Source organism: Delphinapterus leucas, chromosome 10, assembly GCF_059928025.1.
Source record: "Delphinapterus leucas isolate spDelLeu-1000000601 "Yukka" chromosome 10, BTC_Dleu_Yukka2, whole genome shotgun sequence".
Taxonomy (NCBI): Eukaryota; Metazoa; Chordata; class Mammalia; order Artiodactyla; family Monodontidae; genus Delphinapterus; species Delphinapterus leucas.
In genome coordinates, this window is record NC_143138.1 from 26,182,190 (window position 1) to 26,209,074 (window position 26,885).

The following is a 26,885-nucleotide window of genomic DNA, read 5'->3' on the forward strand; positions in this document are numbered from 1 at the left end:
GTTATTTCTTTCTGCTTCATGTGATTGATTAGGAGGTGAAGTGATTTTTTTTCTCAATTTTCTAAAACAAGAAAAATGCCTTTGGGTAGATCCTGGGCAAAGGAGGCTTCATCTGGAGGAGCTGTCCAGAAGTAGGAAATGGGGACTAATGGGAAGCTGTGTCATGTGCTTACCAGCTTTTCCATGGGATCCATTCATGTGGCTCATAGCTGCCAGAATGCATGTTGATGGGTCCATCAAGAAAATTTTAGAAGAGCTCCTTACACTATGTTAACTTAAAAATAAAGGGCACGTCTTTTGGTGGAAAGAACAAATCACTTTGTTTGGCTTTTGTCCTGACTCTACCCCTGCTCAATTCATTGAGTAAGTAGTCTTGTAGCAGTCCCTTAATTTCACCTTTTTGAAATGAGATATTAGAATAAATATCTAAGCTTTCATTAACCCTAAGTAATAGAGGGGCTTATTGGGAGCTATATTTCTTCCCATTGGGAAAATGGGGAAAGAAGAAGCTCCTATTTCCTTAAGGCAAAACAGAGCTATGTGAATAATTAACCCTCAGCAAGTTGAGGTCCTGATTTTCAACGAGAGGGTAATTTCCCAAAGTTGGGAGAATTCCATGGAAAGGCATTTTGCATGTGTTATGTCAGATGTTGTGGCCTCTGATCGCTGTCCCATGTTGCTTATTGAATTAGTCTAGCCTTGGATCCCTAGAGAGTGAGTACTGCTGCTTTAAGGCTCATTTCATGGGGGTCTTTGTGGCTTTTAAACTTCCAAACTTCTTGGGTGATAACTATGCCTGTGGATTGTTTAGTATTCATTAAGGGTTCTGAGTTTTCTGCCTTTAAAGACACAATAAGGAAAGTTTTTCAAGTGTTTGTATAAACATGTGTATATGTTATACCCATGTTTATACATGACGTGCATTGTATACAATGAATGCCAGGTGACTGTAAAGCAAATGATTAAAGTACATTTTGCTATCTGGAAAGTATAGTGAGCTTTATGAATTTTTGGAAAGGCTTTGGAAAATGTTTGCTTTATGGGGTTTTCTCTGAAGAAGAGTTTGTTGGAAGAAATGCATATATTTCATTAATTTTATTTATCAGCAGTCAAAGCAATAACTTACACATATATATTTAAAAAACAGTTTAAAGCACACTGCTTTGAGATACTAAATAGATGGCAGTTCAGTTGATTTTTAGATGTTTTATTTTCAATCATGGGGACATTTAAATTATGTCACTGCCTGCTTGCCACACCTACCCATACTGATAACTGGCATATGAAAATTCGGAAAAATAAAACAGAGATTTTTTTCCATCATGTCAAAATAGCATGTGGTTTTGTTCCTGAGAGTGGAGGTTTTCCATCAGACTGCCCTATCTGAGATCTCCGGGTCTATTTCCTCCTTTGCCTGGACTGCTGTTACTGGTAGTTGGTATTATTCAATTATCTCTACATTTTAACCTTGGTGTTTACCTCTAATGTCGCTCAAGTCAGTAGATGATTCATTGCATCTGGAGCCAATAAACAGGGTTTGGCCGAAAAGGGACAAGTGTGTGGCAGATGCGTTTAGAGGAAAGGGAACAATGCACTTGAAACTGGGCTCTAAGAGCTTACAAATTCAGTTATGCATTTGTGGGTCCCGGGCTGGGTCCTGTAACACCTGGCCCATAGAGAATGTCCAGTGAAGGTTCACAGAGGGGATGGTGATGATTTAATAAACACAACCTGTGTATACAAGAAAGGCATCTGCACTGCAGTGGACAGGCAATTTCCCCAAATTCTAGATTCTTGAGATTGTGTCCCAGCTCCGAAACCCATCATTTAACCTTTCTGGGCTTCCTCATTCCCAAGTAGGACTGATAATTTTGTGGTATTAGCCTTAAAACAGATCATCTTTTGCATCATCAGACAATACCAGGTAATACGTGCATGAATGTTTAATGATAAAACATGATACTACTTTGATATCAGGGGATCTAAAAACCTAAATTAACATTTCCTTTGTTCTTCCTAAAAAGTACCTTAATCTCTCCACTTAAAGAATGAGAGAAAAGTTATTTAGTCAAGGCCGATGAAGATACCACATACAGGTACAGGCTGGATTTCTCTGGTTTCTGAGGTTGGTTTTCCCCTGCAGAGCATAGCTTTTTTTTTTTTTTTTTTTTTTAAGTGAGGGAATAAAAAAGTCAGATTCACGTCTCTCCTTGGAAGAAATGCAAGCGAAAGAGTAGTGCTATTAATACCAATTATATTCAAATACTATTCTCAGAAGTCAAGCTGGAATCTGGGCTTTCAAAAATTCTTAGTATCTCCCAAAGGACACACATCATGGTTCTGTTCAGGGTCAGGAAGGTTTTGCATTTCTTCAGCCTAAACAGAGAAAGGTTGTGAAGACATAGCAGTCGTATGGTATTTGCTGTTTTTCTTTAGCAGTCTTAACTCTTCCTGAGCAAATGAGTTCTCTACCAGGTCTTAATTTAAACTTCTTGGCATCATAAATGAAAAAAATTCTCTATTGCCTCTCCTGTGTGCTGGGAGTCACCAGTGGGAGAACCATCTGGCCTTCTGTCCGGTACCACCATCCTAGCAACTTAGGACAATGCCCATTTATTATCTCCAAGGTTCTGCAGGAGACGTCTGGGCACAGAGTAGCTGGGGTCTCTGTTCAACATCTCAGAAGGCTGAAGTTAAGGTGTCAGCCTCGCTACATCCTCATCGGAGCTCAGGGTCTTCCTCCAGTCTCATTCAAGTTGTTGGCCGAAGTCAATTTCTGTCAGCTGTAGGATGAAGACCTCATTTTCTTGTTGGCTGTTGGCCAGGGACCATTTTGGGTCCTAGAGGCTGCTCTTGGGTCCTCTCCATAACATGGCAGTTTGCTCCTTCAAGGTCAGTGGAGGAATCTCTCTTTCAAGAGCTCACCTAAACAAGAGATGTCTATCCCCCTTTTGATTAACCCAAAGTCAACTGATTTCTGAACTTAATTATACCTGAAAAATTCCTTCACCATAGCCATGTGATGTAACCTAATTATGGGAGTGAGATCCCATCATATTCAGTAGCTCTGTTTGTACTACAGGGGAGGGGAGTATCCAGGGCATGTACACCAGGGGGCAGGAATCCTGGGGGGCATCTCAGAATTCTTAATACAGGTAGTATGCTTGAATTTGGGGATTTGAGAAGATCCCTAGATAGTCTTTGTGAAAGTCAGGGTTCTGCTGGCATTGCAGTCATCTGTTCCATGTTTTTCTGAACTCCACATATTTTGCTGAGTCCTGAGTTCTCCTGGAGTGCCAAGGAAGGGACCCATTCTGGATCATTTCCATTCCTGAAGGCTTTAATGAGGCTGTTATTTCTAGCTTCCAATGAGGGGTTCAGGTCTGTGGTGGTCTCTGAGGAACTTACCCCAGGAGAGAGGATTTGTACTCTTGGTAGAATACCTATCTCTATATTCAGTGTTTCTTGAAACTGGACATGTCTAATGCCAGCACAAAGATGGGGAGAAGACTTGGCTTTGGTTCTGATCCAAATGTAAGGAATTGGTGTGGTGTAACCTCAGACCTAGAAATGTGGCTGGGCATCTCCTTGCCCTCTGTGAGCTGTGGGCATGATTCCTCCAAAGAGGTGGGAAAAGGAGGAAGGGGGATGGAACCATGAAGAAACCAATTTGTTTGTGTTCATTGGAGACCTATCCACTTTCCTAATTGACTGTTCACTACAACGTAGCTTGATGCTTCTTTAGCCTGGGAGCTAAATGCAATCAACTTTTGTTTGTTTCTGTAAAAAAATTTTTTTTTTTTTGCCCTTGAGGAGGTCATTATTTCTACTGTATGAAGATGGTAGCCCAAACATTAAAAGTAATTAGAGCAGATGGCAGTGAATACGGCTTTTGTAAAGTACCCTGATGCTTACAAACCAGTTTTCATTCTCTAGGCTTCCTCTTTTTCTCTCTGCCACCACGTATTCATTTTGCTTCCCTTCAGGTATAAAGGGGAGGGAAAAAGAAAAGGAGGAAAAAAAAAAGGTTCCCCTGGTACATGAAACAGAGGAGCTGTCAAAGGTTCATAGCAGGGAAAGTGAGCTCCCGTGTTGTATTCAATCACTGAAATTAAGTGTTTTCTAAGGCGGTGCAGTCACGGGTCCATTGCATGGGGAAATAACACGCTGTAGTCCATCACTTAAAACGTTAACCTTGTCTCTTACTAGTGACTGGGAACAGAAAAACGTGCTCTGTGCTTGCTGGTTAAATGGCAGTGTGTCAGCTCTGCAGAAAAGGCTAGCGTGTATATGTCAGTTTTCCGATTTGACTGTATATGTGTATGTGTGCACGCCTGGGTCACACACACACACACACACACACACACACACACACACGCACCGTCACTTCCACCTGCCTTTATGTAGCCTTCAGAGACCTGGCTTATTGCTCACTGGAAAATGAGGATAATTGAACCAGTTTTCAGTATTTCAATATATAACCTTTTGCTTGCCAGTCTGCAGACTCTTAGGTAGTTGTATTATAATTATTTATTTTTAATCATAGAAAGTTCTATTTTGAATATATTGCAGTATTGATAGAATGTAGATGTAGCGTACTAAGCATATTATAGGTACTTGGACAATATCAATTCTTACTCTTATACTGATTGTATAAATTATAATATACCAGGAGTAAGCAGATTTTTTCTGTAAAGAGCCAGGTAGGATATTTTAGCTTTGGTGGGCCATAGAGTCTCTGTCACAAATGGAAAGCAGCCTTCAGCAATATGTAAGTGAATGGTTGAACCGATGTTCCAATAAAACTTTATTTATCAATACAATGGGTGGGTCAGATTTCAGCTGTAGTTTGCTGACCCTGTTATAGACTACTGAATATTTTACTTGATCCTTTTCTCTATGACATGTGGAGAACTTGAAGTCTTCAGGCAGTGAGAAACGTCAATGAGTGTCCTGCTGCTTCAGCAGGAAGACTGAAGAGCTGTGCAGCCTTCCTGCCTCTGGGCCCGGCTGCCCTCTCTGGGCTCCTTGCTGAGCCTGCAGCATTTCACACATCTCATTTCTCAGAGTACCTCTGGCTCACACTCCATCCACCTCTGCTCCGATCCTTTATCGGAGGGGCTGGTCCCTGATCACTCCATATGAAATAGCTCCACCCACTCTGACACTTCTGCTGCACTTCCCCGTGCTTTTTCTTTTCAGAGCACATTATTTGTTTTATTTATTTAACTTTATCTCCCTAAGATATAAGCTCCCTGAGATCAGGGATTTGTTTTATTTTGTGCTCAATAAATATTTGTTGAATCCAGAGATCCATCTGCTCCATAGTTCCAGGCAAGGAGGCCGAAAAGTGTCTGTGATGACTAAGAAAATACCTGTTTTTTAAAAATTTTATTGAGGTATAGTTGATTTACAATGTGGTGTTAATTTATGCTGTACAGCAAAGTGATTCAGTTATGCATATACAGATAATGTATATATGCATGTACATATGTATTACATAAGTACAATGTATATATGTATTATACTGTTAAGTGCACTCAAAAATGTTAGTCATTATGAGTAAATTTTAAAATGTCACATTAAAAAAATTTAAAGTAGAGAGGGTAATGCATAGGTTTTTCACTTGTGAGGATTAGTGATACCAGAAGTCAAATGTCTAGCACTGTGCCTGGGACATTGGAGGCGCTGGGTCGTGGAATGATCTTCAGGCTTATAATTCAGAAGAGACATTATCTGAGGAGATTTGAAGCTTTGAATGGAAGAGAAGATGAGGAAAGGTTCTGTAAATTTGTTCTGTTTGCAGACTGTACTAGTTCCTGAAGCTCAGGAGTGCTAAAATAACTTACATGGATGAAGCACTGAGCTAACATCAATATTCTTAGAGAAATCATGGCGTATAGGATGTGCACAGAAGGGAGAGAGAAGCTAGTGAACTGCCCGGTTTTCTAACAGGGACAAAGCATAAATGTGAATTGGGCCCGTGTGGCTGGCAGGGGGCGTTACTGACATTTCCTTGAGTAGTCAATGTGCCGGGCAACAGAGGGGGACTTTCTCATGTTATCTCATCATCGTGAAGGGTTTATAGTCACCGAGAAAAGAAAGTGATCACTTAGAGCCAGCATGAGCCCGGTAAGAACAAATTATGCCAAACTAATTTAATTTCCTTTTTGTTCCCTAAGGAGTTATTGGATTAGAGGTCAGGGGCTCTATTCGTAATCCTGGGTTTGTAGATGGTTGACTTTTCCTACAATGCGCATGTTTGGGTTTCATAGTCAGCTGCAGTCATCTCAGCCTGTGTTGATTCATGTGTAGTGTCCAGATTGAAAAGAAGAAAAGTAATTAATGCACGGGCTTTCATCTGTAAGGCGGTCTCTACCAGAGTTAGCCATCTAATTTTCTGAACTCACATAGTACCTTGCTTATGCCTTTAATTATTGAATTAATCACACTTTATATTAATTACCTGGCTATTTGTCTTTTTTTCAGGGATAACATGAGCACCTTAAGAACAAGGATGAAGTTACATGTATCTAAAAGAAATACCTTTGCACTAGCTCATACAGGAAAGGTTTAGGATTTTAACTGGCCAACAGGCTAAATATCACCCAACATTATAATACAATTATGAAAATAGCCAAGACTCTATTGTTTAATAAATGGTGTGAAGACATTTCATTATGTTTGGGGTCGGGGGGAACAAAGCAAAGATAAAAAATAAGGAAAAATGGAAAACTTCCCACCAACGTAAATTCTAAATTAGTTGAGGATAAACATGCGAATATAAAACCCTACAAATCAAGAAGAACATATAAGTGCTATTTGTGTCAGAATGAAAGAAGGGAGTCTTATGTGTAAAAGAATGGAGGACGTTACAAAAAAAAGATCAATACATTTGGTTTCATAAGAATTAAAAACATTTCTATGTAAAAGAGCACTGAAAAAAGTAAAACTGCAGTGTCATATCAAATTATTATAGTTATTAAAACAATACTTTGAATTATGGCATAGTGATTATGAGCCCACATAAGAGTTGACTATTCATTCAAACACGTTTTTTGGGGTACCGACCATGTGGCAAGGCATTGTTGTAGGTACTGGGATACAGCAGAAAACCAAGAAACTCTCATGAAGCTTACATTCTACTGGGACTTGACTGACTATAAACAATACACAATGTTTCAGTGATGATAAGTTCTTTGGAGAAAACAGAGTGGTGTAAAGGGTGGAGAGAGCGTTGGTGACAGGGACGCGTCTTTTCCTATTTCCAGGGCTTGTTTGCTGAAGCAGGCATTCTGGGGAGGTGTCAAAATAGTTCCTCCTTATCTTTGTCATCTAGGAGGCACTGTGACTAGAAAGACCCCCACACTCTACCTTCTCCACAGCCCTGGCTTAACACAGATGCTTGCAAATAGGTCTTTGCTTTGCCTGGTGTTCCACCTTGCTGATCAGTGCTTTCTTTCAAGATAACTCTGGTGGTACTGCAAGTACATTTAAGGTGACATGTAAGATTTGCAGACACTGCACATTCCTGAAGTTCAGAGAAGTGCTGACAAGCTGTAAGAAGAAAACAAATTGCATAAGCTTCTCGCTGAACCAGAAAAGTTTTTGCTTGTGTTTTGTTTTGTTTTTTGGTTTCTGTTTTGGTTTATTTGGGGCTGTATGTTCCAAGTTAAAAATGAGGGCGTGTTCTGGATAGTTGCCAAGTCTATTTTTACTCCACCCCCATATGCCCATAGGGAGATGATTTTCTTCATCTGCAGAATGGGAATGAGTGATTTGTTTATCTTGAAGGAGAAAACTAGAGCTAAAGGCTGAACACCTTGGGGACTGTGGTGGAAAGACCTGTTGTTTGGTGAAAGTGAAACTTGCGTTGACCTGGGAGCTGAGTTGGTGATGCAGAGCATGGCTTGTACCAAAACATTACATTGGTATCAACTGAGAGGCTTTCCAATATATGGACAAGAAGTCTTTTTAGTGATGCTGTCAGCATTCTTGTTTGCTTGATTGGATCAAACTGAAGGAACTGAAGGATAAAGATGTTGGAAAGTGGACCACCTCCTCTGTCTCATGGGGTTATTGCTCTAGGAGGCCTGTGGAATAGAATTATACTACCATTGTGTCAACTATGAAAATGTAGAGCTACAGTTCTTATAGCAGCACACATGTAACAATGAATTCCCTGATAACTTGAAATCATGGAGATATTTGACTCTTCTACTTCCCTAGGTGCTGTTGGACAGTTGAGGATGCATTAATTTTTTAGGAAAAAATTTTGCTAAAAGTTTAGGAATTTTTTACTTTTAGTATTTAGTCACTGTTTTGTAATAGGCATGTATCATTGATACATTTTATATAATTTCAAGATACCTTTATTACGATAAGGAAAAGCTTTGGGCAGAGGGAAACTTAGATCTTTCGAAATTTAATGCTTACCATTGATAACCATTTGAAAAGTACCACATTCAATAAAGAGACTTAAGGTGAAAGAAAAAATCAGTGGAAGATTTCATAGGGAGATTGAATCTGAGTCTCTGGTTTTAATTTTGGTACATTTACCCTTGTTTGGTTTTAAGTTTACATAGAGTTTGAAAACACAGAAAGGAGTGGGAAAGGATGTGGGCCAAACTCAATGGATCAAGAGACCTAGGGAGCATAACATTTTTAAGTAATTTTAGACCTTATCACTTATTTGCTCACCTATTGTATAAAGAAGGCATGTATGCTTTTGTGTATGTGAGATATCTATAAATGCGTGTGGAATTTGCAGGTGGATGATTCACTTAAGAAATCATTTCGTCAATTTTTATTTTCCACTTAACTATGTGTCAGACACTTTTTAGGGGGTTGGGGATATAGCAATGACCAAAACAAAGTCCCTGTTTTTCATTTGAGTAATAAGCTCAATGGATGATAAATACACAAGGAATGATATGGTCTAATACAAGGATGAAGCAGTATTAGGGTGAAGGAGTGATGGGACATTTTAATAAGGAGACAGAGAAGGAAGTGTTGTTTGAGCAGAGACCTGAATGAAGTAAGGGAGTGTGCCTTGCAGATATTTTGGCTGAGAGCATCCCAAGAGAGGCCATGTGAGCGGGAATACCCAAGGTAGGATCTTGCTTGGCTGGGTCCAGGTTGTCTTCACCTCCACAGCCTTTAGCACAACCTTTAAACTTTTTGAGGCTTTGTTTCCTCAGCTGTAAAGAGGATACTGTTTCCTCAGCTGTAAAGAGGATATAACAGTATTTGACCTTCCCACCTGCTGGGTTGGGGCTAAGTATAGTTCTTTTTTTTTACATCTTTATTGGAGTATAACTGCTTTACATTGGTGTGTTAGTTGATGCTGTATAACAAAGTGAATAAGCTTTATGTATACATATATCCCCCATTACCCTCGCTCTTGTGTCTCCTCCCACCCTCCCTATCCCACCACTCTAGGTGGTCAAAAAGCAATGAGCTGATCTCCCTGTGCTATGCTGCTGCTTCCCACTAGCTATCTATTTTACATTTGGTAGTGTATATATGTCCATGCTACTCACTCACTTCGTCTAAGCTTACCCTTCCCCCTACCCATGTCCTCAAGTCCATTCTCTATGTCTGCGTCTTTATTCCTGTCCTGCCACTAGGTTCTTCAGAACCTTTTTTTTTTTTTTTTTAGATTCCATATATACGTGTTAGCTTATGGTATTTGTTTTTCTCTTTCTGACTTACTTCACTCTGTATGACAGACTCTCGGTCCATCCACCTGACTACAAATAACTCCAATTTCATTCCTGAGTAATATTCCATTGTATATATGTGCCCCATCTTCTTTATCCATTCATCTGTCGATGGACACTTAAGTTGCTTCCATGTCCTGGCTATTGTAAATAGTGCTTCAATGAACATTGCAGTACATGACTCTTTTTGAATTATGTTTTTTTCAGTGTATATGCCCAGTAGTGGGATTGCTGGGTCATATGGTAGTTCTATTTTTAGTTTTTTAAGGAACCTCCATACTGTTCTCTGTAGTGGCTGTATCAATTTACATTCCCACCAACTGCTGTACCAACAGTGCAAGAGGGTTCCCTTTTCTGCACACCCTCTCCAGCATTTCTTGTTTGTAGATTTTTTGATGATGGCCATTCTGACCGGTGTGAGGTGATACCTCATTGTAGTTTTGATTTGCATTTCTCTAATGATTAGTGATGTTGAGCATCCTTCCATGTGTGTGTTGGCAGTCTGTATATCTTCTTTGGAGAAATGTCTATTTAGGTCTTCTGCGCATTTTTTGTTTGGGTTGTTTGTTTTTTTGATATTGAGCTGCATGAGCTGCTTGTATATTTTGGAGATTAATCCTTTGTCAGTTGCTTCGTTTGCAAATATTTTCTCCCATTCTGAGGGTTGTCTTTTTGTCTTGTTTATGGTTTCCTTTGCTGTGTAAAAGCTTTGAAGTTTCATTAGGTCCCATTTGTTTATTTTTGTTTTTATTTCCATTTCTCTAGGAGGTGGGTCAAAAAGGATCTTGCTGTGATTTATGTCATAGAGTGTTCTGCCTATGTTTTCCTCTAAGAGTTTGATAGTGTCTGGCCTTACATTTAGGTCTTTAATCCATTTTGAGTTTATTTTTGTGTATGGTGTTAGGGAGTGTTTTAATTTCTTTCTTTTACATGTTGCTGTCCAGTTTTGCCAGCACCATTTATTGAAGAGGCTGTCTTTTCTCCCTTGTATATTCTTGCCTCCTTTATCAAAGATAAGGTGAGCATATGTGTGTGGGTTTATCTCTGGGCTTTCTATCCTTTTCCATTGATCTGTATTTCTGTTTTTCTGTCAGTACCATACTGTCTTGATTACTGTAGCTTTGTAGTATGGTCTGAAGTCAGGGAGCCTGATTCCTCCAACTCCGTTTTTCTTTCTCACGATTGCTTTGGCTATTTGGGGTCTTTTGTGTTTCCATACGAATTGTGAAATTTTTTGTTCTAGTTCTGTGAAAAATGACATTGGTAGTTTGATAGGGATTGCATTGGATCTGTAGATTGCTTTGGGTAGTATAGTCATTTTCACAATGTTGATTCTTCCGATCCAAGGACATGGTATATCTCTTCATCTGTTTGTATCATTTTAATTTCTTTCATCAGTGTCTTATAGTTTTCTGCATACAGGTCTTTTGTCTCCTTAGGTAGGTTTATTCCTAGATATTTTACTCTTTTTGTTGCAGTGGTTAATGGGAGGGTTTTCTTAATTTCTCTTTCAGATTTTTCATCATAAGTATATGGGAATGCAAGAGATTTCTGTGCATTAATGTTGTATCCTGCTACTTTACGAAATTCATTTATTAGCTCTAGCAGTTTTCTGGTGGGATCTTTAGGATTCCCTATGTATAGTATCATGTCATCTGCAAACAGTGACAGCTTTACTTCTTCTTTTCAGATTTGGATTCCTTCTATTTCTTTTTCTTCTCTGATTGCTGTGGCTAAAACTTCCAAAACTATGTTGAATAATAGTGGTGAGAGTGGGAAACCTTGTCTTTTTCTGATTTTAATGGAAATGGTTTCAGTTTTTCCCCATTGAGAACGATGTTGGCGTGTTTTTGTCATACATGGCCTTTATTATGTTGAGGTCAGTTCCCTCTATGCCTACTTTCTGGAGAGTTTTTTTTTTTTTAAAGATGATGTTGGGGGTAGGAGTTTATTATTTATTTATTTATTTATTTATTTTCGCTGTGTTGGGTCTTCGTTTCTGTGCGAGGGCTATCTCTAGTTGTGGCAAGCGGGGGCCACTCTTCATCGCGGTGCGCGGGCCTCTCACTATCGCGGCCTCTCTTGTTGCGGAGACAGGCTCCAGACGTGCAGGCTCAGTAGTTGTGGCTCACGGGCCCAGTTGCTCCGTGGCATGTGGGATCCTCCCAGACCAGGGCTCGAACCCGTGCCCCCTGCATTAGCAGGCAGATTCTCAACCACTGTGCCACCAGGGAAGCCTGGAGAGTTTTTTTTAACACAAATGGGTGTTGAATTTTGTTGAAAGCTTTTTCTGTATCTATTGAGATTATCATATGATATTTATCCTTCAGTTTGTTAATATGGTGTATCACATTGATTGATTTGCATATATTGAAGAATCCTTGCATTCCTGGGATAAACCCCACTTGATCATGGTGTATGATCCTTTGAATGTTCTGCTGGATTCTGTTTGTTAGTATTTTGTTGAGGATTTTTACATCTATGTTCATCAGTGATACTGGCCTGTCGTTTTCTCTTTTGTGTGTGACATCTTTGTCTGGTTTTGGTATCAGGGTGATGGTGGCCTTGTAGAATGAGTTTGGGAGTGTTCCTTCCTGTGCTACATTTTGGAAGGTTTTGAGAAGGATGGATGTTAGCTCTTCTCTAAATGTTTGATAGAATTCACCTGTGAAGCCATCTGGTCCTGGGCTTTTGTTTGTTGGAAGATTTTTAATCACAGTTTCAATTTTAGTGCTTGTGATTGGTCTGTTTATATTTTCTATTTTTTCCTGGTTCAATCTCAGAAGGTTGTGCTTTTCTAAGAATTTGTCCATTTCTTCCAGGTTGTCCATTTTATTGTCATAGAGTTGCTTGTAGTAATCTCTCATGATCCTTTGTATTTCTGCAGTGTCAGTTGTTACTTCTCCTTTTTCATTTCTGATTCTACTGATTTGAGTTTTGTCTCTTTTTTTCTTAATGAGTCTGACTAATGGTTTATGAATTCTGTTTATGTTCTCAAAGAAGCAGCTTTTAGTTTTATTGATCTTTGCTATCGTTTCCTTCATTTCTTTTTCATTTATTTCTGATCTGATCTTTATGATTTCTTTCCTTTTGTTAACTTTGGGTATTTTTTGTTCTTCTTTCTCTAATTGCTTTAGGTGTAAGGTTAGGTTGCTTGGGATTTTTCTTGTTTCTGGAGGTAAGATTATATTGCTATAAACTTCCCTCTTAGAACTGCTTTTGCTGCATCCCATAGGTTTTGGGCCATCTTGTTTTCATTGTCATTTGTTTCTAGGTATTTTTTGATTTCCCTTTGATTTACTCAGTGATCTCTTTGTTATTTAGTAGTGTATTGTTTAGCCTCCATGGGTTTGTATTTTTTACAGTTTTTTTTCCTGTAATTGATACCTAGTCTCATAGCATTGTAGTCAGAAAAGATACTTGATACAATTTCAGTTTTCTTAAATTACCAAGGCTTGATTTGTGACCCAAGGTATGATCTATCCTGGAGAATGTTTCATGAGCACTTGAGAAGGAAGTGTATCTGTTGTTTTTGGATGGACTGTCCTATAAATATCAATTAAGTCCATCTTGTTTAATGTATCATATAAAGCTTGTGTTTCCTTATTTATTTTCATTTTGGTGGTCCATTGGTGAAAGTGGGGTGTTAAAGTTCCCTACTATGATTGTGTTACTGTTGATTTCCCCTTTTATGGCTATTAGTATTTGCCTTATGTATTGAGGTGCTCCTATGTTGGGTGCATAAATATTTACAATTGTTATGTCTGCTTCTTGGATCGATCCCTTGATCATTATGTAGTGTCCTTTTTTGTCTCTTGTAATAGTCTTTATTTTAAAGTCTGTTTTGTCAGATATGAGAATTGCTCCTCCAGGTTTCTCATGATTTCCATTTGCATGGAATCTCTTTTTCCATCCCCTCACTTTCAGTCTATATGTGTCGCTAGGTCTGAACTGGGTCTCTTGTAGACAGCATTTATACGGGTCTTGTTTTTGTATCCATTCAGCCAGTCTATGTCTTTTGGTTGGAGCATTTAATCCATTTACATTTAAGGTAATTATTGATATGTATGTTCCTATTCCCATTTTCTTAATTGTGTTGAGTTTGTTATTGTGGGTGTTTTCCTTCTCTTGTTTTCTCTGCCTAGAGAAATTCCTTAGCAGTTGTAAAGCTGGTTTGGTGGTGCTGAATTCTCTTAGCTTTTGCTTGTCTTTAAAGTTTTAATTTCTCCGTTGAACGTGAATGAGATCCTTGCTGGGTAGAGTAATCTTGGTTGCAGGTTTTTCTCTTTCATCACTTTAAATATGTCCTGCCACTCCCTTCTGGCTTGCAGAGTTTCTGCTGAAAAGAACAGCTGTTAACCTTATGGGGATTCCCTTGTATGTTATTTGTCGTTCTTCCCTTGCTGCTTTTAATATCTTTTCTTTGTATTTAATTTTTGACAGTTTGATTAATATGTGTTTTGGCATATTTCTCCCTGGATTTATCCTGTATGGGACTCTCTGCACTTCCTGGACTTGATTGAATATTTTCTTTCCCATATTAGGGAAGTTTTCAAGTATAATCTTTTCAAATATTTTCTCAGTCCCTTTCTTTTTGTCTTCTTCTTCTGGGACCCCTATAGTTTGAATGTTGGTGCGATTAATGTTGTCCCAGAGGTCTCTGAGACTGTCCTTGATTCTTTTCATTCGTTTTCTTTATTCTGCTTTGTGGTAGTTATTTCCACTATTTTATCTTCCAGGTCACTTATCTGTTCTTCTGCCTCAGTTATTCTGCTATTGATTACTTCTAGAGAATTTTTAATTTAATTTATTGTGTTGTTCATCATTGTTTGTTTGCTGTTTAGTTCTTCTCGGTCCCTGTTAAATATTTCTTGTATTTTTTCCATTCTATTTCCAAGTTTTCGCATCATCTTTACTATCATTGCTCTGAATTATTTTTCAGGTAGACTGCCTATTTCCTCTTCATTTGTTAGGTCTGGTGGGTTTTTACCTTGCTCCTTCATCTGCTACGTATTTCTCTGTCTTCTCATTTTGCTTAACTTACTGTGTTTGGGGTCTCCTTTTCACAGGCTGCAGGTTCATAGTTCCCATTGTTTTTGGTGTCTGCCCCCAGTGGGTAAGGTTGGTTCAGGGGATTGTGTAGGTGTCCTGGTAGAGGGGACTGGTGCCTGTGTTCTGGTGGATGAGCCTGGATCTTGTCTTTCTGGTGGGAAGGACTGCTTCCGGTGGTATGTTTTGGGGTGTCTGTGAACTTAGTATGATTTTAGGCAGCCTCTAATGGGTGCCTAATGGGTAGCATTGTGTTCTTGTCTTGCTAGTTGTTTGGCATGGGGTGTCCAGCACTGGAGCTTGCTGGTTGTTGAGTTGAGCAGGGCCTTAGTGTTGAGTTGGAGATCTCTGGGAGAGCTCTCGCTGACTGATATTACGTGGGGCCGGGAGGTCTCTGGTGGACCAATGTCCTGAACTCAGCTCTCCCTCCTCAGAGTCCCAGGCCTGACACCTGACTGGAGCACCAAGACCCTGTTAGCCACACAGCTCAGAAGAAAAGGGAGACAAAAAAGAAAGAAAGAAAAATAGAATAAAAGAAATAAAGTTATTAAAATAAAAAATATATATTAAAATAGAAAAGTAATAAAAAATAAAAAAGAGAGCAACCAAACCAATAAAGAAATCCACCAATGATAACAAGCAGTAAAAACTAAACTAAGATAAACATATAAATCAGAATCTAGTCAGTTGCATACAGCAAACCCCACGTCTACAGCTGCTCTTGAAGTCCACCGCCTGAAGTTTGGGATGATTCGTTCTCTATTCATGTATTCCACAGATGCAGGTACATCAAGTTGATTGTGGAGATTTAATCCACTGATCCTGAGGCTGCTGGGAGGGATTTCCCTTTCTCTGTTCACACAACTTCTGTTGTTCAGCTTTGGATTTGGCTCTGCCTCTGTGTGTAGGTCGCCCTCTGGCATCTGTTCTTCACCCAGACAGGAGGGGGTTAAAGGAGCGGGTGATTAGGGGGCTCTGGCTCACTCAGGCCGGGGGCAGGGAGGGGTACGGAATATGGGGTGAGCCTGTGGTGGCAGAGGCCAGCGTGATGTTGCAACAGCCTGAGGCGCACCGTGTGTTCTCCCGGGGAAGTTGTCCCTGGATCACGGGGTCCTGGCAGTGGCGGGCTGCATAGGCTCCCGGGAGGAGAGGTGTGGATAGTGACCTGTGCTTGCACACAGGCTTCTTGGTGGCGGCAGCAGCAGCCTTAGTGTCTCACGCCCGTCTCTGGTGTCCACGCTGATAGCCATGGCTCCTGCCCATCTCTGGAGCCCATTTAGGTGGTGCTCTGAATCTCCTCTCCTCATGCACCCAGAAGCAATGGTCTCTTGCCTCTTAGGCAGTTCCAGTCTTTTTCCTGGAATCCCTCTCATCTAGCTGTGGTGCACTAGCCCCCTTCAGGCTGTGTTCATGCAGCCAACCCCAGTCCTGTCCCCGGGATCTGACCTCTGAAGCTTGAGCCTCAGCTCCCAGCCCCCACCTGCCCCAGAGGGTGAGCAGACAAGCCTCTCGGGCTGGTGAGTGCTGGTCGGCACCAATCCTCTGTGCGGGAATCTCTCTGCTTTGCCCTCTGCGCCCCTGTTGCTGTGCTCTACTCCGTGGCTCTGAAGCTCCCCACCCCCACCCCGTTTCCACCAGTGAAGGGGCTCCCTAGTATGTGGAAACCTTTCCTCCCTCACAGCTCCCTCCCAGAGGTGCAGGTCCCATCCATATTCTTTTTTTTTTTCGGTACGCGGGCCTCTCACTGTTGTGGCCTCTCCCGTTATGGTGCACGGGCTCTGGACGTGCAGGCTCAGCGGCCATGGCTCACGGGCCTAGCCGCTCTGCGGCATGTGGGATCTTCCCGGACCGGGGCACGAACCCGTGTCCCCTGCATCGGCAGGCGGACTCCCAACCACTGCGCCACCAGGGAAGCCCCCCATCCATATTCTTTTGTCTCTGTTTTTTCTTTTTTCTTTTGCCCTACCCAGGTGCATGGGGAGTTTCTTGCCTTTTGGGAAGTCTGAGGTCTTCTGCCAGCATTCTGTAGGTGTTCTGTAGGAGTTGTTCCACGCGTAGATGTATTTTTGATGTATTTGTGGGAAGGAAGGTGATCTCCATGTCTTACTCCTCCGCCATCTTGAAGGTCCTGAGTATAGCAATTTTCAAAGGCTTTTCGGCCAGGCCAAGATGATAGAACACAGGGAAGGAAGCCAGTGATACACACAGCTGCTTCTGAGCCAGAGAGAAAGTCTTTAAAGTTCCCTCAGAGCTAAGATGACAGGCATCAGTGCTAACCTTGAGGTTTGAAAGGTTCTCAAGTTAATTACGGGAAGACATCATGGAATGGTCCTCCTCTGACTTCCTTTTACCTAACCAACGTCTAGTTGTTCCACATCTTCCCATTGTGAGGGTCATGAACACAAGTTTTTTGTGTAGCTCTGTAGCTGGGCTTGGGTCTGAACATGAGGCTCACGTCTCAGAAAAAGTCAAGCTGCTGAAGCTGCTGAATTCTTCACTCCTCCTCATGGCTCATCCACACACCCTTGCTGGCCTTCTCTGAGCTTCAGGGCCTGGTGTGAAGGGAGCCTCCCAGTTCCTTTTTTGGATCTATCTCCCTGTTCTCTAGCCCTTGCCTTGAATTGGTCCTCAAAATTTGATGCAGAAGTGCCACTGAGGAGATGATTAAAATGACTCCCTGTTCCCACCTCCTGAGAGTTTTTTTAAAAAATTGAAGTATAGTTGATTTACTACGTTGTGTTAGTTTCAAGTGTACAGCAAAGTAATTTGGATATATATATATATATTCTTTTTCAGATTCTTTTCCATTATAGGTTTTTACAAGATACTGACTATAGTTCCCTGTGCTATATAGTAGGTCCTTGTTGTTTATTTGTTTTATATATAGTAGTGTGTATTTGTTAATTCCAGTCTCCTAATTGATCCCTCCTCCTGAGCTTTTGGTTCCATCCTGGTGGCACTGAGAGAATCTGCACCGTAAACAGCTCTAGGCTGAGAAACCCTGTCTGAAACATCATCTTTAAAATAAAGGGATAGGAGTTCTTTCCATCTCTGACCTTCTAGAAATCCAGGCTTTTTCACATGTCTTATCTTAGTGACTCAGGGCTGACTTACAGATAATCTGGTTCACCTTCTCTGGAGTTGTCTTCACCATCTTTTGGTCTTTTCCATCTTCTCACCAATGTATTCCACTCCAGTTTCCTCTTATTGGCCCCCCTTTTTCTTTGTGGATTCTGCAGGAGTGAATTAAAGGATTATAGGAAGGTAGAATGTCTAGTCGTATGAGGAGCCCCTTCTGTAATTTCACCTCCCCATGCCTAGCTTCAGTGTGAAATAGGTGGAGAGGTAAACTTCTCTCCCACTTTTTGAGTGTTTGGATGGTCATCCTGTGGTCACGGTTCATACAGCTCACAATGATGCTTGGGTACCACACGTTCTTTTTTTCCTGTGGTGCTGGGACTACTTATCACTGTGCCTGATGCCTTTCCATCTCTTAAATTGGGATGAGTCACTGAGTTATTTCTCCTTTGTAGATGCAGAAAATGAAAAGATCCTGCTTTTCCTTATCCCCAAGTCTTGTTGGTGATCGGGTTCAGTATATAACTCAGGACTAGTGAGCTGGGGGTCAGTATACCTGGAAAATCTACTGACTTCTGGCAACACATTTGTCCATTTTCTCTCTCAGAAATACTCCAGGGCACTGTTCTCTGTGGAGGTGCAGTTATTGGTATTATAAACATGCCTCCCCTTCTTCACGATCTTCTTCCATCTGCCTCAGACATCTCACAAGAGGACTTTCTAGGCAGTTGTTTTATAGGAACTGGGGCTTCGCATTAGGTTGGAATCTGTGTGGGAAGAAGAACTGTTGGGAGAGAGGCATACCCATGTCATCTGTATGACCTTGAGCTAATCACCTTGTCCAAGAGGATTTCATTACATTTATCAGAATTACAGTTCCGTAGCTGCACAGGACATTTAAACCTGTTCTCTGCCTCTTGCATGAGCCAGATACTGCTTTCTGTGATTTTCACATCCTTGGTTTGAAAACCACGTGAGTTCAGTGTGACTGTAAATTAACAGGAAGCCAAAAGCTCTGAGAGGGAGACTGCGGGAGGTCAAGGGTGCTTCCTCCTCTAGGCGCCTCACAGTCCCACTCCCGGCACCTCCCTCAGAGGTTCTGGGTTGTCATCTGAAGTCAGCTGGCATTTTTCCTGTGCACAAACTGCCAGCATGGATGCACCAAACACAGAGGGAAAGGCATCAGTAATATCAAAAGAGGCAGGGTGGGAGGATGGATCTGAACACGTGGAGAGAGGAATGTTCCTATAAGACAGGGACACTTGGCAGTAGAGCCAGTGAAAAGTGGTACCATTTATGTAAAGCAAAATGCCACCCATCAAGCAGAATGTGTTAATTCTCTCTATTCCTGGCTATTTATGACTTTTTGTCCAAGACTCAATACACGTCTGTAAAAATAAAAAATGGAATCGACCCCATCTGTTAGGTGGAAGGTGGGCTGTTCTTGGGCAAAAAGGTAAGAAAGTATTACCAGCATATCGCTGGAGAATTCCAGAGGCTGAACACAGAACTTTGAGTACGACTTTGCCCCTTCCGTATTTTCCCTTTTTTGAGTTAGTTGTATGAGGGTGACTAATTTTATGGAGATGTTTAAAATTATATTTAAATTAATTTGAGTTTAAGGAGTTTCTGTTCTGATGGATCACCCAGACTATCCTGCTTGAAAACAAAACAAAATAAAATAACAAAACCTGTTTTCCAGGGCAACTTTCCCTTTCAGTTCTGCCGGAGGTGGTCCAGGGCTCACAGCTGGTTTCCCGAGCGACTGCCACAAGAGGGCGACAACGTCACGGTAGAGAAAGGCCAGCTGCTCCTGTTGGACACCAACACCAGCATCCTCAACTTCCTGCACGTGAAAGGTTTGCGGAATTTGGAGATGGGGGTGGCATTATTATATATGATTTTATCATTTTAGGGGCAGAAGGAAGGGGAAATTTTTGGATAAGTTCCAGCCCTTGGTTGACAATTTATTCTCAGACCAAATTGAGATTTCCCTATGAAAGGAAGAAGTGGTCAGAAGGTTCAAAATGAAAGCCCTTTCTTTTGACTCTTAAAAGCACAGAGCTTGATTATTTTAATTTTTCAAATGCAAGAGGGTGATCAGTGTTCTCCAAGAATATGCTTCTTTATTCAAGTCCTTTGTATTCATGCTTGTCCCTGGCAGCACTCACGATATAGCAGAAGGCTCTGAAATCAGTTAATGCTGCTGCCTTTGAAATTCTCTGCCAAGAAAGCAATGCCTTCCTGCTTTTACCCTGTTGTGGTTTTGACTTCCTTGTCCCGTGGAAAGTCATATAAATAGGCTTCCTTATTGCAAAACCGGGCACATAGCTCTAGGGTCTGGGAATTGCGGAGAGACTGAGAATTCAAATTTTAACTCCTCCCCCTCATTACCAAGTGACTAAGTCAGTTGTTTCTACCTCCTCATGAGTTTGTTTCCTTATCTGTTAAATGAGAATAAAAATCATTGCCTCCTTCAGTGGCAGATAATAACGAATGGTTATCAAAGGGACTCTTGTTCACTGGCAAATGTGATTAGTTACAGAGATCTATAAAACTGCACTAAAACACCATTCTGTACTATAAATATATTTAACATTTACAGGAGCATTTGTTCTTGTTAAAGTAAGCTTGTGGCTATATGAGGGAGAATAAAATATTTTACAGAGGATAAACTGATGGAGTGTTACTACCCGTCTCTTACAGGTGGACTTATTAGGAATTTTACATTCTTTATTCTGCAAGCTTATTTTTTTTCCCTCTGGTAGCAAGGAGAAGATTTCAGGCAAATCAATTAATTAGTACCCTTTAGGAAAAAGGCCTGTGAGCTTGAGCTCCTGACCTGTCTTTTTGGTGGTGGTTGTGTGTGTGTGTAGCCAGTGGCTATGGGGAGTACTGACTTATTGACAGCTAGCAGCTACCTAAGGACTGGCAATGACAAAAGAAAATTACAGACTTCAAGTCTCAGCTCAGAGAAAAGATGCTCTTTACAGGCCTTTAACCAGGATTCTCGCCACAGGAGTCAAATCCTGTTGGAGGATGGGATGCCCTTCAGGAGCTCAAGGGTCTTTGCCTGATATTGATACAATTTGGGAGAAGTTTTGCATCTAAAAGTCCTCAAACTCAGCCCATCTGAGTCTCTGGATATCCTAGTAGTTCCAGGTAAATGTTCCAGCAAGGAATGGTGTTTGTTGATAGGGCCAGAGACTGAAGATGGAGAAGAGGCATCAGAGGAGAACAGAGGGCAAGGGAAAGGCAGAGGTATGTGGATACCTGTCCCTGTCTTCCACTCTTGGAGATTTCAAGATCCTAGTAACCCAGATACTTGCCCCAAGCTGTCACCTTTCAGTGGTGGTTATTCCTAAATGTTCCTGTTCAGGCAATACTTCACTCTCATTATTTAGAATAAGTGACTAGGTTTAGAAGGGCTAACCCTCATCCCATGGAGAGGGAAAGTCTGTTATGTGAAGCATCCCCCCCATTGGTAGGATCGTGAGGATAAGTGGTGGACACCTGTTTCTGTACAAACAGGAGTTGTTGGTAGGGAGCAGGGTTGCCTAGAGTGAAAGTAAGATTTTAATCACAGAGATATGGGTCATAGGTTCTAGAAAGCATGAGAACTGGGAAAGGACGCAGATGAAATTTGGTTCAACAGATGACTTGTGAATGCTTATTAAGTGGCCCAGGAGCTCTGTGTGAGACACAAGAAGTGAGGAATAATGCTTAACATGAATAATGTGCGTTACTACTAAAGAAAAAGTAATTAGGGAGCAAATATAAAAGAGTAAAATGTCTAGTTCTAAAACACGTGATGTAGGAGGTAAGGCAGAATGTAGACAGAAGTAATCCGAGTGTCCAGGGTGTAAGATTAGAGTTGGATAGTGGAGAGGAGGTGAAGAGCATGTACTTTGTACATGAGACAAGTTTTGATCGTGTAGACGTCAATATACACACAGATTCAATGTGGGAGGAATTTCCCCATCTCACTTAATAGCCAGTGGCTCAGGCCAAAAACCTTGGTGGCACCCTAGATATCTTTCTTCTTCTTATATTCCATGACCAATCCATCAGTGAGTCTTACTGGCTGAATCTTCAACATGTGTCCCATTAGTACCAACCTAGTCCTATTCAACCTAACTTTTGGCTGGGACCATTTCAAACAACTTCTTAACTGGTTCCCATGTTTCTAATTTTTTTGTCTTCTTTAGTAGCAGAACTGCAGTTTTGTTTTGTTTTGTTTTGTTTTTTGTGGTACGTGAGCCTCTCACTGTTGTGGCCTCTCCCGTTGTGGAGCACAGGCTCTGGACGCACAGGCTCAGTGGCCATGGCTCACGGGCCTAGCCGCTCTGCGGCATGTGGGATCTTCCCGGACTGGGACACGAACCCGTGTCCCTTGCATCGGCAGGCGGACTCTCAACCACTGTGCCACCAGGGAAGCCCAAGAACCCCAGTTTTTATTTGGGGCAGCAGTGTATCCAGCTAAAATGTTATATTTCCTCATCTCCTTTGTAGGTAGACATAGCCTGTGGCTAAGAGCTGGCCAGTGATATGTAAGGGGAAGAGTGGTGCAGGACATCTAGGACATTTCTTAAAGTAGAGCTGGCTTAGTAGGAGGCATGCCCTATTTGTCCCTCTTTCTTTCTCCTCCCTGCTTCCTGGAATGTAAATGTGATAGCTACATTTTCAACTGCCATCTTGGACCATGAGTTGACTTGCTAAGAATGGAAAAATAGGGAATTCCCTGGAGGTGCAGTGGTTAAGAATCTATGATTCCACTGCAAGGGCACGGGAACTAAGAGCCCACATGCCCCTTGGTGTGGCCAAAAAACAGAATGAGGAAACAGAAGAATGGAAGAAACCCGGGACTCTGATGTCATACGAGCATGGCACCTGGGGCTGCCCACCTTCCGAGTTGTCATACTAGCATGGCACCTGGGGCTGCCCACCTCTGAAGTACTTTTTGTGATAGAAAAATATGCCTTCATGTGTTTAAGTCATTGGTATTTGACTTTTGTGCTATATGCTAAAATAATCCCCAATAGTTTATTGTCCACACCCTTTAAAATATGTCAGATCTTATTTCCTCAACCACCCCTACCCCAATGGCTTCTCATCTCACTAGGAATAAGGTTCACACCATTATTAAACTTCTGATCCTTTCATTGACCTTGCCTTCCTGATTCACTCTGCTCCAGCTCTTCTGTGAATATACCAGTGACACACCTGCCTCACGGCCTTTGCACATAATGCCCTTTGCCTGGAATATTCTTCCTCTAGATATTTATGTGTCTAGCTCACTTATTTCATTCTCTCTTTGAGAAAATGTCAACTTATTAGAGAGGACTTGCCATCTTTTCTAAAATTATAGCAATCCTATTACTCCATTTATTTTGCTTTAGTTTTCTTCATATCATTTATCACTACATGAGATACTATAATTTACTTGTTTATTTACAGTTCATTTCCTCTGCTAGGATAAGCTCAAAAAGGCAAAGAACTTCCATCAATTATTTACTGCTGTCTCTTCAGTGTCTAGGACCGTGCCTGACTCATGATGTGGGCTCAAAGTACATGTGTTGATTTTTGAATGGGTGGACAAGTAAAATGGTGCAGAATTCAGATCCCAGATGAAATTTAAGAAGTATAATTTTGAAGTTCTTCCTCTCTTAAATATCACTTTTCTCAACTAATTTGCTTTTACTGTCCTTAGTTGTGCTCACTGATATCTGTCTATATACGTATATACACACATAAATACATAAATTTACATATATTCACATACATACACATGTATACACATCTACATAAAAAAGTATATCTTTATGAGTTAGAAATACAAAATCCACTGCTAAGTTATTTTTTGTTTGTTTGTTTCTAAAAGACATATGAAGAAGGCTTTCACTGGGGAAGAACCCCAGCTCTCAACTATCTGGTTGATATGGTGTAGCTCTCAACCCCTAATGTCTTCTCTTCGTCTATAATAGGTGTGAAGATACTTGAAGGACAATAAAAATCTATTCAAGTATAAGATTGAATTGTTATCATCATCATCAATAACAGCAATTCACTCTCTGAGTATCTGTTACTGTCTGTCTTTTTCATACCCATTCATGGTATCAGAAAAATAGCTGTGTGAAATTTTCTTTATTTTTTGATACCATCTATGGGATGAAACAAGTCATGAAAAATTTCAAGCCAAAAAATAATTTATTCAAAAGATTTTAACGGGGCTTCCCTGGTGGCGCAGTGGTTGAGAGTCCGCCTGCGGGGGACGCAGGTTCGTGCCCCGGTCCGGGAGGATCCCGCATGCCGTGGCCATGGCCACTGGGCCTGCGCGTCCGGAGCTTGTGCTCCGCAACGGGAGAGGGCACAGTGGCGAGAGGCCTGTGTACCGCAAAAAAAAAAAAAAAAAAAAAAAAAGATTTTAACGAACAAGATATAAAGTATTATAGTGGAAGTACTTTCTCAGCCATTTCCACAGTATTATGAAGAAAACATTCCACATGAAGTATGTACACACTTTGAAAGGATTAGTGCTAAATAGAAGTGAAACTAGATCACCTAGGAACTACATTTGGAACTACTTTATGAAGATACTGCATCCTCCATATTTTCTCCATTCATGGAAACCAGAATCCCAGTATATACAGGGACCAGGCTCCTCCATCAGGAAAACCAACAGTTCTACATATGGCTCTTGAGAGTTCTGAACTCTCTGTGCCTTCCTTATGTTTATATAGAACACACTTTTTTTTCTTACAAGTAAAACTTATAGTAGAAAGGAGGATTATAAATTTCTTTGAGGCAATTGAGAAATGGCACCCAAAGACTAAGTTTTCACCGTTATTTATGCTGCTGTATGTACTGATTCCTGAACTTTTTGGAAAAAATGGCACATTATTTTGTGACGCTGATAAGAGCTTCAGCTATATCTCTTATGATTTCATCTTAATTAGCAAAAGGCCTAGAACTTTTGTCTACTTACCATTTCGATTTCTTCCCTCCATTCCTTCTTCTCTCCTTTTTTTTTTTTTTAATTATTTTTTAGGAGGTACTGTTAAACACAAAAGAGAATTAACCCCATCAATTAATACTAATGAGCTGGGATGGAAATAGGCATATTGCCTTGATTTAGTTAATTATATTTTTCATTCTTTTATGTTAAGATGCCCAACGGCCATAGACATCGCTGAATTTATTATTTTATTCCAGGTAATTATGATGAGCCATAAAAACAGAGACGGAACGTTACCCTCTTGTGTACACTATTATGGATTCTGGGCAAGGATCTTGGGCTTGTGGTCTGTAGCTGGGGAAGCATCCATATTTTCTGAATGAAGCAGTGACTCTCTGTCCTGGTGGTCAAGCAGCTTGATGTGAAGTGGTCTAGAGCTGATGACTAATAAAGGGTCAATTAGGGGAGGATGAGCTCTAGAAACCCCTCTTCCCTTGGCATTGGGCTTTCAAGAGGAAGACATTTTGTAGTTTCTTATTACAGTACCTTCATTTTACAAGGCTTGAGCAGAAACTTGTGCTGTTTAATAGTGCACTGGCTTCCTTTCATGTGATTTTCTATTTCTTGGTCTACTGGTGTATACCAAAGCAGTTAAATGCTTGGCAGGCTTTTGAGCCAGAAAGAACTGAGTCTGAATCTGGGCTCTGCTTCTTACCGGCTTTGTGACCTTGGGCAAGTTGCACAGCCTTTGTAAGCCTCAAGTTTCTCCTCTTTAGAGTAAGGCCTGTTTTAGTAATAGCAGCAGGGACAGCAATTGCTAACGTTTACTGTTTGCTATTGTGTAGCCATACTACAATGTATCACCCAACGATTATGGATGTTCTGGGTACTAAATGAAAGAATGTTTCTAAAGCCCTTAGTACAGGGTCTGGCCCAGCACAAGCATTCAGTTCATGTTAGTTGTTGTTTCTTTTGGATTGAAGGGAATAACAGAAGAGATGGCTGCATGTCAGGCCTAAGTTGCAATTTTATTTACAGCTAGTGGCTGCTTCTATATACAAAGCAAACTGGATTACTCAAAGAATTAGCTGGGCAATAAAGACCTCAGATGGCTTCTGCCTCTGTTATCTTCAGAATGCATATTGAAGTGTTTTTCTACGGCAAGAGAGGGAAGGATACAGAGGTGGAAGTAGCAGAGTTATCCATGAGGTTGCCTTCATTCTCCTTGGCATTTTGACTTTGTGGAAGTGTGTTTTTCTGCTGCAGTTGGGAATGTGGTCTCGTTTTCTTCAAACTCTTTCTTTTATTTCACAGTTCTGAGGACAGTCAGATCTTTTTAGTCTGTTATACTGGTGATTTCTATAGTCTAGCAATGCATATTCTTGGTTTATTGAGATGAGCCATCTTTTCTTGACCAACTACTGGGTTCATTGTAGAGTTTCTTTTTTAAAAATTAAAAAATTTTTTATTGTGGTATAAATGACAAATTATATAAATTTCAGGTGTACAACATACTGATTTGGTATTTGTATATATTGCAAAATAATCACCACAATAGTCACCATAGATAGGTACAAAATTTTTTTTCTTTGTGTTGGGAACTTGCAAGATCCACTCTCTTAGCTACTTTCAAATATACAATACAGTATTATTAACTGTAGTCACCATGCTGTACATCACATCTCCAGGACATGTTCATTTTATAACTAGAAGTATGTACCTTTTGACCCCCTTCACCCATTTCGCCTACCCCTCATCCACCCACGTCAGTCAACCACCAGTCTGGTCTCAATATCTGTGAGCTAGATTTGTCTGTTTTTTGTTTGTTTCTTTGTTTTGTTCTTTTCTTTATCTTCCACATATAAGTGAGATCAAATGGCATTTATCTTTTTCTGACTTATTTCACTTAGCCTTATGCCCTCAAGTTTCATCCCTGTTGTTGCAATGGAAAGATTTCATTCTATTTTATCACTAAACAATATTCCAGTGTGTGTGTGTGTACACATACACACGTATATATACACCACATTTTAATTATCCATTCATTAGGTTGTTTCCATGCCTTGACTATTGTAAGTAAT

At 40.7% G+C, this 26,885-nt stretch overlaps 1 protein-coding gene across 1 annotated transcript in view; it reads left to right on the top strand.

The window, feature by feature from the left end:
* The window catches only part of PKHD1 (PKHD1 ciliary IPT domain containing fibrocystin/polyductin), a 425,169-nt gene that overhangs the window by 113,184 nt on the left and 285,100 nt on the right, over nucleotides 1-26,885 (top strand). Inside the window, exon 35 of the mRNA XM_089918628.1 lies at nucleotides 19,552-19,708. Coding sequence (XP_089774754.1) covers nucleotides 19,552-19,708 — 157 coding nt within the window. The remainder of the gene's footprint in view (nucleotides 1-19,551; nucleotides 19,709-26,885) is intronic.